Source organism: Pan troglodytes, chromosome 19 (genome assembly GCF_028858775.2).
Source record: "Pan troglodytes isolate AG18354 chromosome 19, NHGRI_mPanTro3-v2.0_pri, whole genome shotgun sequence".
NCBI lineage: Eukaryota > Metazoa > Chordata > Mammalia > Primates > Hominidae > Pan > Pan troglodytes.
In genome coordinates this window covers 29139960-29154474 of record NC_072417.2, presented here as the reverse complement: position 1 = coordinate 29154474, position 14515 = coordinate 29139960, and the positions used below count along the sequence as shown (strand labels likewise).

Genomic DNA, 14515 nt, shown 5'->3' with positions numbered 1-14515 from the left:
TTCCTTCATCAGCTCCAAAGGTGAGTTAAATCAAGAGCTTGGGTAAAGAAGGCCAGCCTCTGAGAAGTCCAGGTGGAAGCAATGTGTCTTCAGAAGTAAAGTGCTCAACCAAGGAGAAAAAAATGGGATGGGAGATCCAGGAGGACTCCAGCATTATTTCAGCCCTGTCAAGTACTATTATTATCTACTTTAATAGTAAAAGCAAAAGCAGTAGTGGCAGATGCTAGTCAGGCTGAAACAGTCCTGCAGCTTCTTGGAATCTATATACTTGAGGGAAGAGAACCGAACCCCACCCTCTCATGGGCTGCTGTAAACCACCCATACGTTTAGTTTCCTTTGTCAAATCTTGTTTATTTTGTTTTGTTTTGTTTTGTTTAGAAACAGGGTCTCACTCTGTCACCAGGCTGGAGTGCAATGGTACAATCATAACTCACTGCAGCCTCCAACTCCTGGACTCAAGGGATCCTCCTGCCTCAGCCTCCAAAATTGCTGGGATTACAGGTGTGAGCCACTGTGCCCAGACAAATCTCACTTTTTAAGATAGGGAGAAAAGCTTTAGGAAGAAGTAAAAACTATTTGTAAAGATTATTCTGGCAGCAGAATAGCTATTTTCTTTCATTTTATTTTTCTCTTATTTGCTACATTTTATTTGAATCCCCAGTAAAAGATGATTTGATTGCATTGAGACAATATATACCTTCCTGTATGTATAGACCTTTTGTATGATTATCTTAAAGAAGGAAATATATGTCTCTGTGTGTGTGTGTCTATATATATATATAGACATATATGTATACTTTGTTTTTTATCCATTAGTTCATGTAAAACATGAACAAAATATAATGTTCTTTGTAAGCATATGCCAAGAAGGTAGTAAAAACTATGATTTGTATTCTACACATTCCAAAACACCATATTGCAAATCTTCACAAAACATTCTGGGCTATGTCTATACAACTTAAACAAAGTGAACATACACACACTATTTAGTGAATTTGGGTCTAACTATAAAATGGAATTTTCTCTTGCTTCAAAAATGCATACATACAGGTTGGCTGGTCCCAGATTCTTGAACAGCTAACATTCTATTTTGGTTTGGTGTTAGGTTGACTAAAACCTGGAGAGGCAGAGCTTGTTTTCCAGAGAAATCTCGGTACATTCTTGAGTCTGCCTGTTATTTTTATATTAATAATGATGTATGTAGTTGCTTCTAAAATTCTATCCAGCTTTTGAATTCTTAGGTTACTTAGATGATAAAAAGTCCCATGGATGCTATTTTTTGAGTGAAAAAGTAGCACTCCTCTAATCACTCGTTCAGTGACGTTCTCTAAAGGCAAGGCTTTCTGAGGATTTAGGTAGACAAAGGAGTATTCATGGTCAAATACAGGACCTCCTTATGGAAGTTAGCCTGAGCATGTACAAGATGGAACAAATTCAAAAAGCTTCTGTCATCTTCATCACGGTCTCCTATATGCCATACATAGTGGGGAAAAGAAAATGACAGTTAAAATGTTAAGTATATAATTTATTTTATTAATTAATTTAATTTTTGAGACACAGTCTCCCCCTGTTGCTTAGGCTGGAATGCAGCGGTGCCATCTCGGCTCACTGCAACCTCTGCCTCCTGGGTTCAAGCAATTCTCCTGCCTCAGCCTCCCGAGTAGCTGGGATTACAGGCATGCACCACCACACCTGGCTAATTTTTGTATTTTTAGTAGAGACGAGGTCTCTCCATGTTGGCCAGGCTGGTTTCAAACTCCTGACCTCAGGTGATCCACCCGCCTTATACGTATATAATTTATTTGAAACATAAGATGTTCTAATTTTCCCTAGTAATATTTATTTATTTATTATTATTTTTTGAGACAGCGTCTCCCTGTGTCGCCCAGGCTGGAGTGCAGTGGCACAATCTTGGCTCACTGCAAGCTCCGCCTCCTGGGTTCAAGCGATTCTCCTGCCTCAGCCTCCCGAGTAGCTGGGACTACAGGCGCCTGCCGCCACGCCCAGCTAATTTTTTTGTATTTTTAGTAGAGACGGGGTTTCATCGTGTTAGCCAGGATGGTCTCGACCTCCTGACCTTGTGATCCACCCGCCTCGGCCTCCCAAAGTGCTGGGATTACAGGCATGAGCCACCGCGCCCGGCCTTCCCTAGTAATATTTAAACAGAAGACTTTTTGTTAGTGACTTTACTAAGTCAAGTTAACTACTGAAATCATGGAATTATATAAGAAAAGTAGATTAGAAGTCAGAAGAAAAGGATGCTCATCCATGCTTTATTGCTTCTAACTCTGAGACCTTGGTAAGTCAGGTAACTTCTCTAAGCCTTAGTTTTCTCATCTGTAAAATAGGGTTAATTATCATGTTGGTTACTTAATAAAGCTGTAAAATAATATTTACAAATATATTTTTATACTAGTGACAGTTGGTAAGTGAGCAAGTTAAATTTTTTTGCTGTGCAAAATTGAAAGTGGTTCCTTTCAAAGCAGACTCTTCAACTTTATATTCTCCATTAAAACCAATACCAGATTTTTAAAGTGATGAAAGCCAGGAACTAAATATATTGCAAGGAAAAACAAACAAAAGTCCGCTTCCTCTACTTATTGTTAGCTTTTATTTTTTAAAGTCAACATAGAAATAGCTTTTTTTTTTTTTCTATTCTTGGACTGTTAGAGAAAAATATCTCTGTTTTAGGTGGAGACTAGAGCGCATTTTTACGCACACCTGTGCACCAGGTACATTCCTACTCACCAGACATAATTGATTGCAGCATTTCCATTATAACACATGCAAATGCATTTGCCACATTCTGCAGGAAGTTCTTTCTTTCTACTGGAGTGCTAAAGACTTTGCAGACTTTTTGCATCATTTTAACTGTCCAATCCATGCAGTACAGTTCTTTCTCACACACCTGATTTAGACATATAAAGCACTGTAAACCTTCATGTGAAGAAAGCTATAGAATTTGAAAATGGTGAACAATGATGAATAATTATAGTTTGTGATTTTACATAATTTATGATACCTGACACCATACTGAGTCTATACATGGGAAATGCTCTTGTATCTAATACTATTTTGCTTTCAAATGGTACAATTTTAATGGGAAAAAAGTATGAAGTAAATACAAGCCTAATTTAAGATTATCATAGAAGAATATTTACTAATGAAATAACTAATATTGAAAACAGGCCAGGCACGGTGGCTCATGCCTGTAATCCCGGCACTTTGGGAGGCCAAGGTGGGCAGATCACCTGAGGTCAGGAGTTCGAGACCAGCCTGGCCAAAATGGTGAAACCCTGTCTCTACTAAAATACAAAAATTAGCCAGACATGGTGGCGAGCGCCTATAATCCCACCTACTCAGGAGGCTGAGGCAGGAGAATCACTTGAACTCAGGAGGCGGAGGATGCAGTGAGCGGAGATCATACCACTGCACTCCAGCCTGGGGGACAGAGCCAGACTCCATCTCCAAAAAAAAAAAAAAAAAAAAATATATATATATATGTATTGAAAACAGTTACTGAACATAGAAAAAAAATTCTGCTCATTTACTCATTCAATAAACATTTATGGAGCACCTGCTAGGAGCTGAAGATACAATGACAAACCATAAAGACATGGCTCTATTTTCAAGAAGTCCAATGAGGGTGATAGACAAATGGGCAATTTCAATAAGCAAGAGAATTCTATGGTATTGTCGACTTTCCATCTTGAGAATTTTAGGGAATATTTGTTTCTTCATTATTGAAAAGATAAATATTTAAAGATTACATGTTCCTAGCTAAAACTGACTGAAAAGTAAAAGGTTTCTTTACTAACATCCTTAATTGCCAATTTAACTCACATAGCCAAATAAATAATGCATATTATTAAAATAAACTGTATAGTAGTGTAACTAAATAATAGCACTGTGATAGGAAAGATCTATTGACTATTATGTGTAAAGCACTGTACTAGGAACTATGAAAGAAATAAGTGACACAGTACTGGATTTCAAAGAGCTTGCAGTCTATTTTGGGAGATGACCTACTCCACACATACAGTAAATGAAGATAGAGAAGACAAATCAGAGGCAATTCAGAGAACTTTAATGATCAGAATTGACATGTTAATCAGAGAAGGCTTTCTAGAGAAGGCTTCCCCACCCCTAGTGATTTTCTCTTCATTACATTTGCTACAGTGCTGCCAAAATGATCTGCCAAAAACACAAAGCCAATTATGTCTCTCCCCTTCATAAAACTTTTCAGTAGCTCCCTATTAGAAAATGGGTTCAAGCTCCACAGAATGGCCCACAAAACCCTTCCTTACCTAGCCTCTCCCTTCATGTCTAACCTCACCTCCTGCTACTCTTCTGCAGATTCTACCCTTCAGAAATCATACTGAACTGCTTACAGTGTCCTGAATACAGTCACGTGATCCCATTTTTCTTCTGCCTTGAATAATCTGCTGCCACCCTCTATCTGCCTGGTGAACTCCTACTTATTCATTTACTTATTTATTTTTTAGAGACAGGGTCTCCCTCTGCTATGCAGACTGAAGTGCAGTGGTGTGACCATAGCTCACTGCAGCTTCAAACTCCTGGGCTCAAGTGATCCTCCTGCCTCAGCCTTCTGAGTAGCAGGGACGATAGACACACACCACCACACCCAGCTAGTTTTATTTTACGTTTTGTAGAATTGAGGCTTTCCCTATATTGCCCAGGATGGTCTTGAATTCCTGGCTTCAAGTGATCCTCCGGGCTCAGCCTCCCAAAGAGCTGGGATTATAGACATGAACCAATGCACTCAGCCTTTTATTTAAGTAATTTATTTTTTGAAATGAGATCTCATTCTGTTGCCCAGGCTAGAGTGCAGTGGTGCTATCTTGGCTCACCACAGCCTTGACCACCCAGACTCAAGTGATCTTCCCACTTCAGCTCCTGAGTAGCTGAGCTCACAGGCACGCGTGCCACAACTCCTGGCTAATTTTTAAATTATTTATTATTATTATTATTTTTTTTTGAGACAGCATCTCACTCTGTCACCTAGGCTGGAGTGCAGTGGCATGATCTGCTCACTGCAACCTCCGCCTGCCAGGCTCAAGTGATTCTCCTGCCTCAGCCTCCCGAGTAGCTGGGATTACAGGCACCTGCCACCACACCTGGCTAATTTTTGTATTTTTAGTAGAGTTGGCATTTCACCACATTGGCCAGGCTAGTTTCGAACTCCTGACCTCAGGTGATCCGCCTGACTCAGTCTCCCAAAGTGCTGGGATTACAGGTATGAGCTATCATGTCCGGCCAATTTTTAAACATTTTTATTGTAGAGACAGGGTCTTGCTGTGTTTTCCAGGCTGCTCTCGAACTCCTGGGCTCAAGAATCTCATTAATTTATGGCCCATAGTAAGCGCTCAATACAAATTTGTGTTAAATGAATATTAAATAAATATAATATTTTATATATATATGTATGTATGTGTATATGTATGTGTGTGTGCGTGTGTGTGTGTATTGAGAGGGGAGAGGGTCTCGTTCTGTTGCCCAGACTGGAGTACAGTGGCACAGTTTTGGTTCACTGTAACCTTAAACTCCCAGGCTCAATCAATCCTCCCACCTCAGCCTCCTGAATAGCTGGGACCACAGATGTTGCCAACACACCGAGCTAATTTTTGTATTTTTTTGTAGAGACGGGTTTCGCCATGTTGACCAGGCTAGTCTTGAACTCCTGGGCTCAAGTGATCCTCCTGTCTCAGCCTCTCAAAGTGCTGGGTTTACAGGTGTGAGCCATCCCATCCGGCCTAAATATATTTTTAAGACTTTTTATTTTGAAACATTTTGACTATACAAAATTAGAGAGAATAATATAATAAACTCCCAGTACTCATTTCCCAGTTTCAACAATTATCAATCTTATTTCAACTCTATCTCCATTTACTCCCAAGTCCTCTCCCCAACCCAACCCCACAGTGATTATTTTGAAGTAAATCAAATGGGATGCTTTTTTTTAACATGGAATTTTTTTAAAAAAGAATATAACTTAGCAGAACTGTATAATGAAAATCCAGACTTGAAGTGGGGAGAAGTTAATAGAAGGGATGATTCCAAATATTATAGTTTATGACATGTTTTAATATTAGGCCAGGTGCGGTGGCTCACACCTGTAATCCCAGCACTTTGGGAGGCCAAGGCGGGCAGATCATGAGGTCAGGAGTTCGAGACCAGCCTGGCCAGCATAGTGAAACCCCGTCTCTACTAAAAACACAAAAATTAGCTGGGGCATAGTGGTGCATGCCTTTAGTCCCAGCTACTCAGGAGGCTGAGGCAGGAGAATTGCTTGAACACAGGAGGCGGAAGTTGCGGTGAGCCGAGATCACACCACTGCACTCCAGCCTGGACAAAAGAGTGAGACTGTCTCAAAAAACAAAACAAAACAAAACAAAAGAAAACATATGTTTTAATATTTTGAAAAAGAAACATTAAAAATATATACTTCAATACTCATTTTTACAAAATCTTTTGTCCACATTTCAGTTCCTTCAGGGCAGCTCCCTGGTAGGTCAATTGTAGTGTTAAAAAACTTGCTAGAGAAAAACTTATTTTTACTTACCAAAGCCAAAAAGACTACGAGCCTTGCCAGTTCAATGGTCCTTCCATTCACAGCTTTACTAGCCATGAAACTGAAACAGATGTTGTTTCCACTTAGCATTAGGAGACGTGCATTATTCTCTAGAAGCCACTCACGGGGAACCACTTTTATTAGAGGAAGAACAATTATTTAATGAGAAATCACACAACAGCTATAGTAAATACCATTAAGTACATGCAATATTTTATCTTTATTGGAAATACAATTAGTGCCAAGGGAAATGCTCAGAAAAAAATGCTCTAGTTTTCCAATTATGGCATTCAGTCATAGACAGGTTATTGCCATGTCATGGAGGCTCTTACAAATGTACTAATAATATAAACAAAGCAATTCTCCTACACATAGGTCAGCAGGCAAAGTGTTCTAATCCTGTGCAAGGAAAGCATCCTTGCAAACTTTAGAATCTAAAGGATTATGCAGGAATAGGAATAATTGTTTCACCTTTCCTTTACTCACAGAAGAGGGCTTTTTACAGAACCTAGGAGGGTGTTTCTGAGAATTTACAACATGGGAGTAATTGAGCTAATTAAATGAAGAATCTTTCAAATAATAATAATAATAAATGTTTATTTATAAAATTGGCAAGCAAAGGAAAGTAAGTTGATTATATGCATTCTCTTCAAACATAATGCCAAACTCTTTAAATATTTTAGAGCATTCAGTGATTTCCAACAGGCACATCATTTGTTACCTGTAGAATTATCCTTATAATTTTATAACTGCATTTTAACAATAAATTTCTATTATTCTATGTTAGTAAATATATTTTTTACCTGATAGTTCATCTACAAGACTGATAACATCATCTGCTGTCCACTCTTTAGTGCTAGCGTCATATAGTAACTTAATGGCATCAGCCAAACCTTTCAGACTGAATTCATCTGTAGGTTCTTCTATCATTTCCTGCCAAACCACCTGTCCTGAATTGAAACAAAAACGAGGCTATGACAGAATAGTTGGCTTTGTGATAAAGACTTGTTTAAAAAGGAAAGTGAATTGCACAATGGAATCCCATTACTTATACAAGCTACTTTCATTTTAACTTTTGAAACAAGAAGTCAATTCTGGTAATAGTATAGATTTGAACGTCTCTGGCTGGGCGTGGTGGCTCATGCCTGTAATCCCAGCACTTTAGGAGGCCGAGGTAGGAGGATCACTTGAGGTACGGAGTTCGAGACCAGCCTGTGAAACCCTGTCTCTACTAAAAATATAAAAATTAGCCAGGCATGGTGGTGCATGCCTGTAGTCCCAGCTACTCAGGAGGCTGAGGCACGAGAATCGCTTGAACCTGGGAGGCGGAGGTTTCAGTGAGTGGAGATTGGGCCACTGAACTCCAGCCTGGGCGACACAGCGAGACTCTGTCTCAAAAAAAACGTGTGTGTGTGTGTGTGTGTGTGTGTGTGTGTGTGTGTGTATGCTTCTTGGCCAGGCACAGTAGCTCATGTATGTAATTCTAGCACTTGGGGTGGCCAAGGTAGGAGGATCACTTGAGCCCAAGAGGTTGAGAGCAACCTGGGTACCAAAGTGGGACCCTGCAGGAGATCGAGACCATCCTGGATAACACGGTGAAACCCCGTCTTTACTAAAAATACAAAAAATTGGCCAGGCGCGGTGGCTCACGTCTGTAATCCCAGCACTTTGGAAGGCCGAGGTGGGCAGATCACAAGGTCAGGAGATCGAGACCATTCTGGCTAACACTGTGAAACCCCATCTCTACTAAAAATACAAAAAATTAGCCAGGCATGGTGGCAGGCGCCTGTAATCCCAGCTACTCGGGTGGCTGAGGCAGGAGAATGGTGTGAACCCGGGAATTGGAGCTCACAGTGAGCCGAGATTGCGCCACTGCACTCCAGCCTGGGTGACAGAGCAGACTCCGTCTCAAAAAAAAATAAAAAAAAAAAATTAGCTGGGTGTGGTGGCACGCACCTGCAGTCCCAGCTACTTGGGAGGCTGAGGCAGGAGAATCGCTTGAACCCGGGAGGTGGAGGTTGCAGTGAGCCATGATCGCACCACTGTGTGCGTGCATGCATGTGTGTGTGTGTGTGTGTGTGTGTGTGTGTATAATATATGCTTCCTAAATATATATATGCTTCCTAAAGTAAAAATAATGAACCAGTTATGTTACAACCCTGAAAGATGGGTGCTCACCATCTTGAGGAGATATTGGCCCAAAGATGATATACAGTAATCTTGCCTGATTCACCATTGGCCATGGTTTTAATATTCGTGTCAACCAAAAAGCAGAATCACTTCGATGTGTCCAATGATCAAGGAGGACATTCCTACAGAAGAGCCTGATTCTTAACTCCAGTTTTCGGGCACTTCCTATGAAGACAAAAGAATTGTAAATCATTCTTCGTAGAAAGGCTGCTGTGCATATTGAATAGTGATCAAAGCAACTTATTAATCATTATGGTTAGTGATAGTAAACTAGGTTTCTAAACAGGAAGTAACCAAGAGATTATCTATTCTTAAACTCCCCTAACTTCATAATTTGTCTATCTACTTACTTACTTTTACCTCCCTGATTTATAGTCAATATTTTGAATAATGGGTCAATCAATCAAAAGACATGCTTAAGCTTACCAGACTCTTGTACAATTTTGGATTTAAAAAGAAATAAATGCAGAGAAAGGTCAAAGACATATATCATTAATATACTTTGTACTGAAAGTGTCACTTCATTTTCCTCTATGAAAGTTTTATGGCAGGTGCGGTGACTCTTGCCTGTAATGCCAGCACTTTGTGAAGCCGAGGTGGGAGGATCACTTGAGGCCAGGAGTTCAAGACCAGCCTGGCCAATATGGCGAAACCCTGTCTCTACTAAAAATACAAAAAAATTGCCCGGGTGCGGTGGCTCACACCTGTAATCCCAGCACTTTGGGAGGCTGAGGCGGGCAGATCACGAGGTCAGGAGATCGAGACCAACCTGGCTAACACGGTGAAACCCTGTCTCTACTAAAAATACAAAAAATAAGCCGGGCGTGATGGCGGGCGCCTGTAGTCCCAGCTACTTGGGAGACTGAGGCAGGAGAATGGCGTTAACCCGGGAGGTGGAGCTTGCAGTGAGCCAAGATCGTGCCACTGCACTCCAGCCTGGGTGACAGAGTGAGACTCTGGCTCAAAAAAAAAAAAATATATATATATATAAATATATATACAAATATATAAATATATAAATACATAAAAATATATAAATATATATAAATATATATAAAAATATATAAAATATATACATATATAAACATACACATATATACATATATATTTCTATATAAATATACACATATATACATACATATTTCTATATAAATACATAAATATAAATATATAAATATATAAATACATATATAAATATATACAAATATATAAATATATACAAATATATATAAATATAAAATAAATATATAAATAAATATATAAATACATATAAATATATATAAATATATAAATATATAAATATATAAATATATGTATAAATATATAAATATATATAAATATATGTATAAATATATAAATATATATAAATATATGTATAAATATATATAAATATATACAAATATATATAAATATATACAAATATGTATAAATATAAATAAATATATAAATATATAAATACATATAAATATATAAATACATATAAATATATATATATAAAATATATAAATATATAAATATATGTATAAATATATATAAATATATATAAATATATATAAATATATGTATAAATATATGAATATATAAATATATGTATAAATATATATAAATATATATAAATATATGTATAAATATATATAAATATATATAAATATATGTATAAATATATATAAATATATATAAATATATGTATAAATATATAAATATATAAAAATATATTTAAAAATATAAATATATAAATATATAAATATATATAAATATATAAATATACATAAATATATAAATATATGAATAAATATATATAAATATATGAATATATAAATATATATAAATATATAAATATATATAAATATATATAAATAAATATAAATATATAAATATATAATATATAAATATCTATAATATATAAATATATAAATATATATAAATATATAAAAATATAAAAAATATATATAAATATATAAATATATATAAATATATAAATATATAAATATATATAAATATATAAATATACAAATATATAAATATATAAAAATATATAAATATATAAATATATATAAATATATAAACATAAATATATATAAATATATAAATATATAAATATATAAATATATATAAATATATAAATATATAAATATATATAAATATAAACATATAAATATATATAATATATAAAAACATATAAATATATAAATATATAAAAATATATCTAAATATATAAAAATATATAAATATAAATATAAATATATAAATATATATAAAAATATATAAAAATATATAAATATATAAATATATAAAAATATATATAAATATATAAAAATATATAGATATATAAATATATATAAAAATATATAAATAATATAAACATATATAAATATATGTATATAAATATATAAACATATATATAAATATATGTATATAAATATATAAACATATATAAATATATGTATATAAATATATATAAACATATATATAAATATATGTATATAAATATATATAAACATATATAAATATATGTATATAAATATATATAAACATATATAAATATATGTATATAAATATATATAAACATATATAAATATATGTATATAAATATATATAAACATATATAAATATATATAAATATATAAATATATAAAAACATATATAAACATATAAACATATATAAATATATATAAACATATATAAACATATATAAACATATATATAAATATATATAAACATATAAACACACATATAAATATATATAAACATATAAATATATATAAATATATATATAAACATATAAACATATATAAATATATAAACATATATATAAATATATAAAAATATATACATATATAGTAGCCAGGCAGTGGCAGTGGCACATGCCTGTGATCCCAGCTACTCAGGAGGCTGAGACAGGAGAATCACTTGAACCCGGGAGATGGAGGTGGCAGCGAGCTGAGATCTCACCACTGCACTCCAGCCTGGGTAACAGAGCTAGACTTTGTCTCAACAACAACAAAAAAAGAAAATGTTATGTTGCTGTTGTTGATAGACATGGGGTCTTGCTCTGTCACCCAAGCTGGTGTGCAGTGGCATGACTGATCATAGCTCACTACAACCATGAACTCCTGAGCTCAAGCAATCCTCCCACCTCAGCCTCCCTAGTAGGTGGGACCACAGGCTAATTTTATTTTTTGTAGCGACAGAGGTCTCACTATATTGCTCAGGCTGGTTTTGAACTCCTGGCCTCAGGTGATCTTCCCACCTTAGCCTCCCAAAGTGTTGAGATTACAAAGCATGAGTTACCACACTCGGATATAAAAATTTTAGATTAACGGCCGGGCGTGGTGGTTCGTGCCTGTAATCCCAGCACTTTGGGAGGTTGAGGCAGGTGGATCATGAGGTCAGGAGATCGAGACCATCCTGGCTAACATGGTGAAATCCCGTCTTTACTAAAAAATACAAAAAAATTAGCCGGGTGTGGTGGCAGGCGCCTGTAGTCCCAGCTACTTGGGAGGCTGAGGCAGAAGAATGGGTGTGAACCCGGGAGGCAGAGCTTGCAGTGAGCTGAGATCATACCACTGCACTCTAGCCTGGGCGACAGAGCCAGAATCTGTCTCCAAAAGAAGGAAAAAAAAATTAGATTAACATAGGACTACTTTTTCAAAAGCTTTACTGAGATATAAATCACATACCATACAATTTACCCATTTAAAGTGTACAATTCAGTGGTTTTTAGTATATTCACAGATATGTGCAGCTATCACCACAGCCAACTTTAGAACATTTTCATCACTTCAAAAAGACATCGTGTTCTTTTTGCTATCATCCTGTTATCTCTCTGTCCTTTACCACCCCCAGCCCTATGCAACCAATACTCTACTTTCCATCTCCATGGATTTCCCTATTCTGGATTTTTTTTTTTTTTTTTTTTTTTTTTTTTTTTGAGACAGAGTCTTGCTTGTCACCCAGGCGGGAGTGCAGTGGTGTGATCTCGGCTCATTGCAACCTCTGTCTCCCGAGTTCAAGCGATGCTCCTGTCTCAGCCTCCCGAGTAGCTGGGATCACAGGTGCTCCTCACCACGCCTGGCTGATTATTTTGTATTTTTAGTAGACATGGGGTTTTGCCATGTTGGCCAGGCTGGTCTCAAACTCTTGACCTCAGGTGATCCACCTGCCTCGGCCTCCCAAAGTGCTGGGATTACAGGTGTGAGCCACCACGCCCCGCCCCTATTCTGGATTTTTATACGAATGAAATCATATAGTATGTGGCATTTTGTGACTGGCTTATTTCACCTAATACAGTGTTTTCAAGGTTCATCCATGTTGTAGCATATATCAGCACTTCATTCTTTTTTTTTCCTTCAACTTTTAAGTTCAGAGGTACATGTGCAAGATGTGCAGGTTACACAGGTAAACGTGTACCATGATAGTTTGCTGCACAGATCATCCCATCACCTAGATATTTATTTATTTATTTTTATTATACTTTAAGTTCTGGGATACATGGGCAGAACGTGCAGGTTTGTTACGTAGGTATACATGTGCCATGGTGGTTTGCTGCATCTATCAACCCACCATCTACATTAGGTATTTCTCCTAATATTATCCCTTCCCTTGCCCCCATGCCCCCATCACCTAGATATTAAGCCCAGCATCCATTAGCTATTCTTCCTGATGTTCTCCTTCCCCCAACCCCCACAGCACTTCATTCTTTTTAATGGCCAAATAATATTCTATGGTATGGATGTACTACTACATTTTGTTTATCTATTGACCCATTGATGGACATCTGAGTTGTTTCCATCTTTTGGCTACTATGAATAATGCTGCTATTAACATTCATGTAGGCCAGGCATGGTGGCTCATGCCTGTAATTCCAGCACTTTGGGAGGCTGAGACAGGCAGATCACTTGAGCCCAGGAGTTTGAGACCAGGCTGGACAACATGGTGAAACCCCATCTCTATAAAAAATACCAGAAAAAGTAGCTGGGCATAGTGGTATGTGCCTGTAGTCCCAGCTACTCGGGAGGCTGAGGTTGGAGGATTGCTTGAGCCCAGGAAGTGGAGGTTGCAGTGAGCTGAGACCATACCTCTGCATTTCAGCCTGGGTGATAGAGCCAGACCCTGTCTCAAAACAAAACAAAACAAAACAACAATAACAACAACAACAACAAAACCATTCATGCACAAGTTTCTGTGTGGTCATGTTTTCATTTCTCCTGGGGCTATATACCTAGAAGTGAAATTGATGGATCATATAATTCTATGTTTAATCATCTGAGAAACTGTCAGACTATTTTGCAAACTGACTGCACCATTTTACTTTCCCGCCAGCAATATATTAGGATTGTTGTCACATTCTCACTAACACTTATTATTTAAATCGAACTTTCTGATTCTAGCCATCCTAATGGAATGTGAAATGGTATATTACTATTTCTTTGCTTTTCTGAGACAGTGTCTCACTCCATTGCCCATGCTAGAATACTGTAGAGCAGTCATGGCTCACTGCAGCCTCAACCTTCAGGGGCTCAAGTGATCCACTTCAGCCTCCTGAGTAGCTGGGATTACAGGTGTGAGCCACCTTGCCCAGTCTATCACTGTTTTCTTATGACAGCTTTATTGAAATATAATTTATATACCATACAATTCAACCATTTAAAGTGTGCAATTCAATGGTTTATAGTATATTATTAAATTTCTTATATTGTGGTAAAATATAGATCACATAAAATTTGCCATTCT

The 14515-nt window shown here is 36.3% G+C and overlaps 1 protein-coding gene across 7 annotated transcripts in view; it reads right to left on the bottom strand.

Annotated features, from left to right (window-relative positions):
* Positions 1–349: 349 nt before the first annotated feature.
* The window catches only part of FBXO47 (F-box protein 47), a 31589-nt gene continuing 17423 nt past the window's right edge, over positions 350–14515 (bottom strand). For 6 of the 7 annotated variants that reach the window (XM_054669891.2, XM_054669890.2, XM_063798131.1 and 3 more), the window contains 5 exons: positions 8771–8947; positions 7396–7542; positions 6584–6726; positions 2749–2908; positions 350–1467 (listed from right to left, as the gene is read on the bottom strand). In XM_054669891.2, coding sequence (XP_054525866.1) covers positions 1352–1467; positions 2749–2908; positions 6584–6726; positions 7396–7542; positions 8771–8947 — 743 coding nt within the window. In that variant the 3' untranslated portion in view covers positions 350–1351. 7 annotated transcript variants of the gene reach the window in all.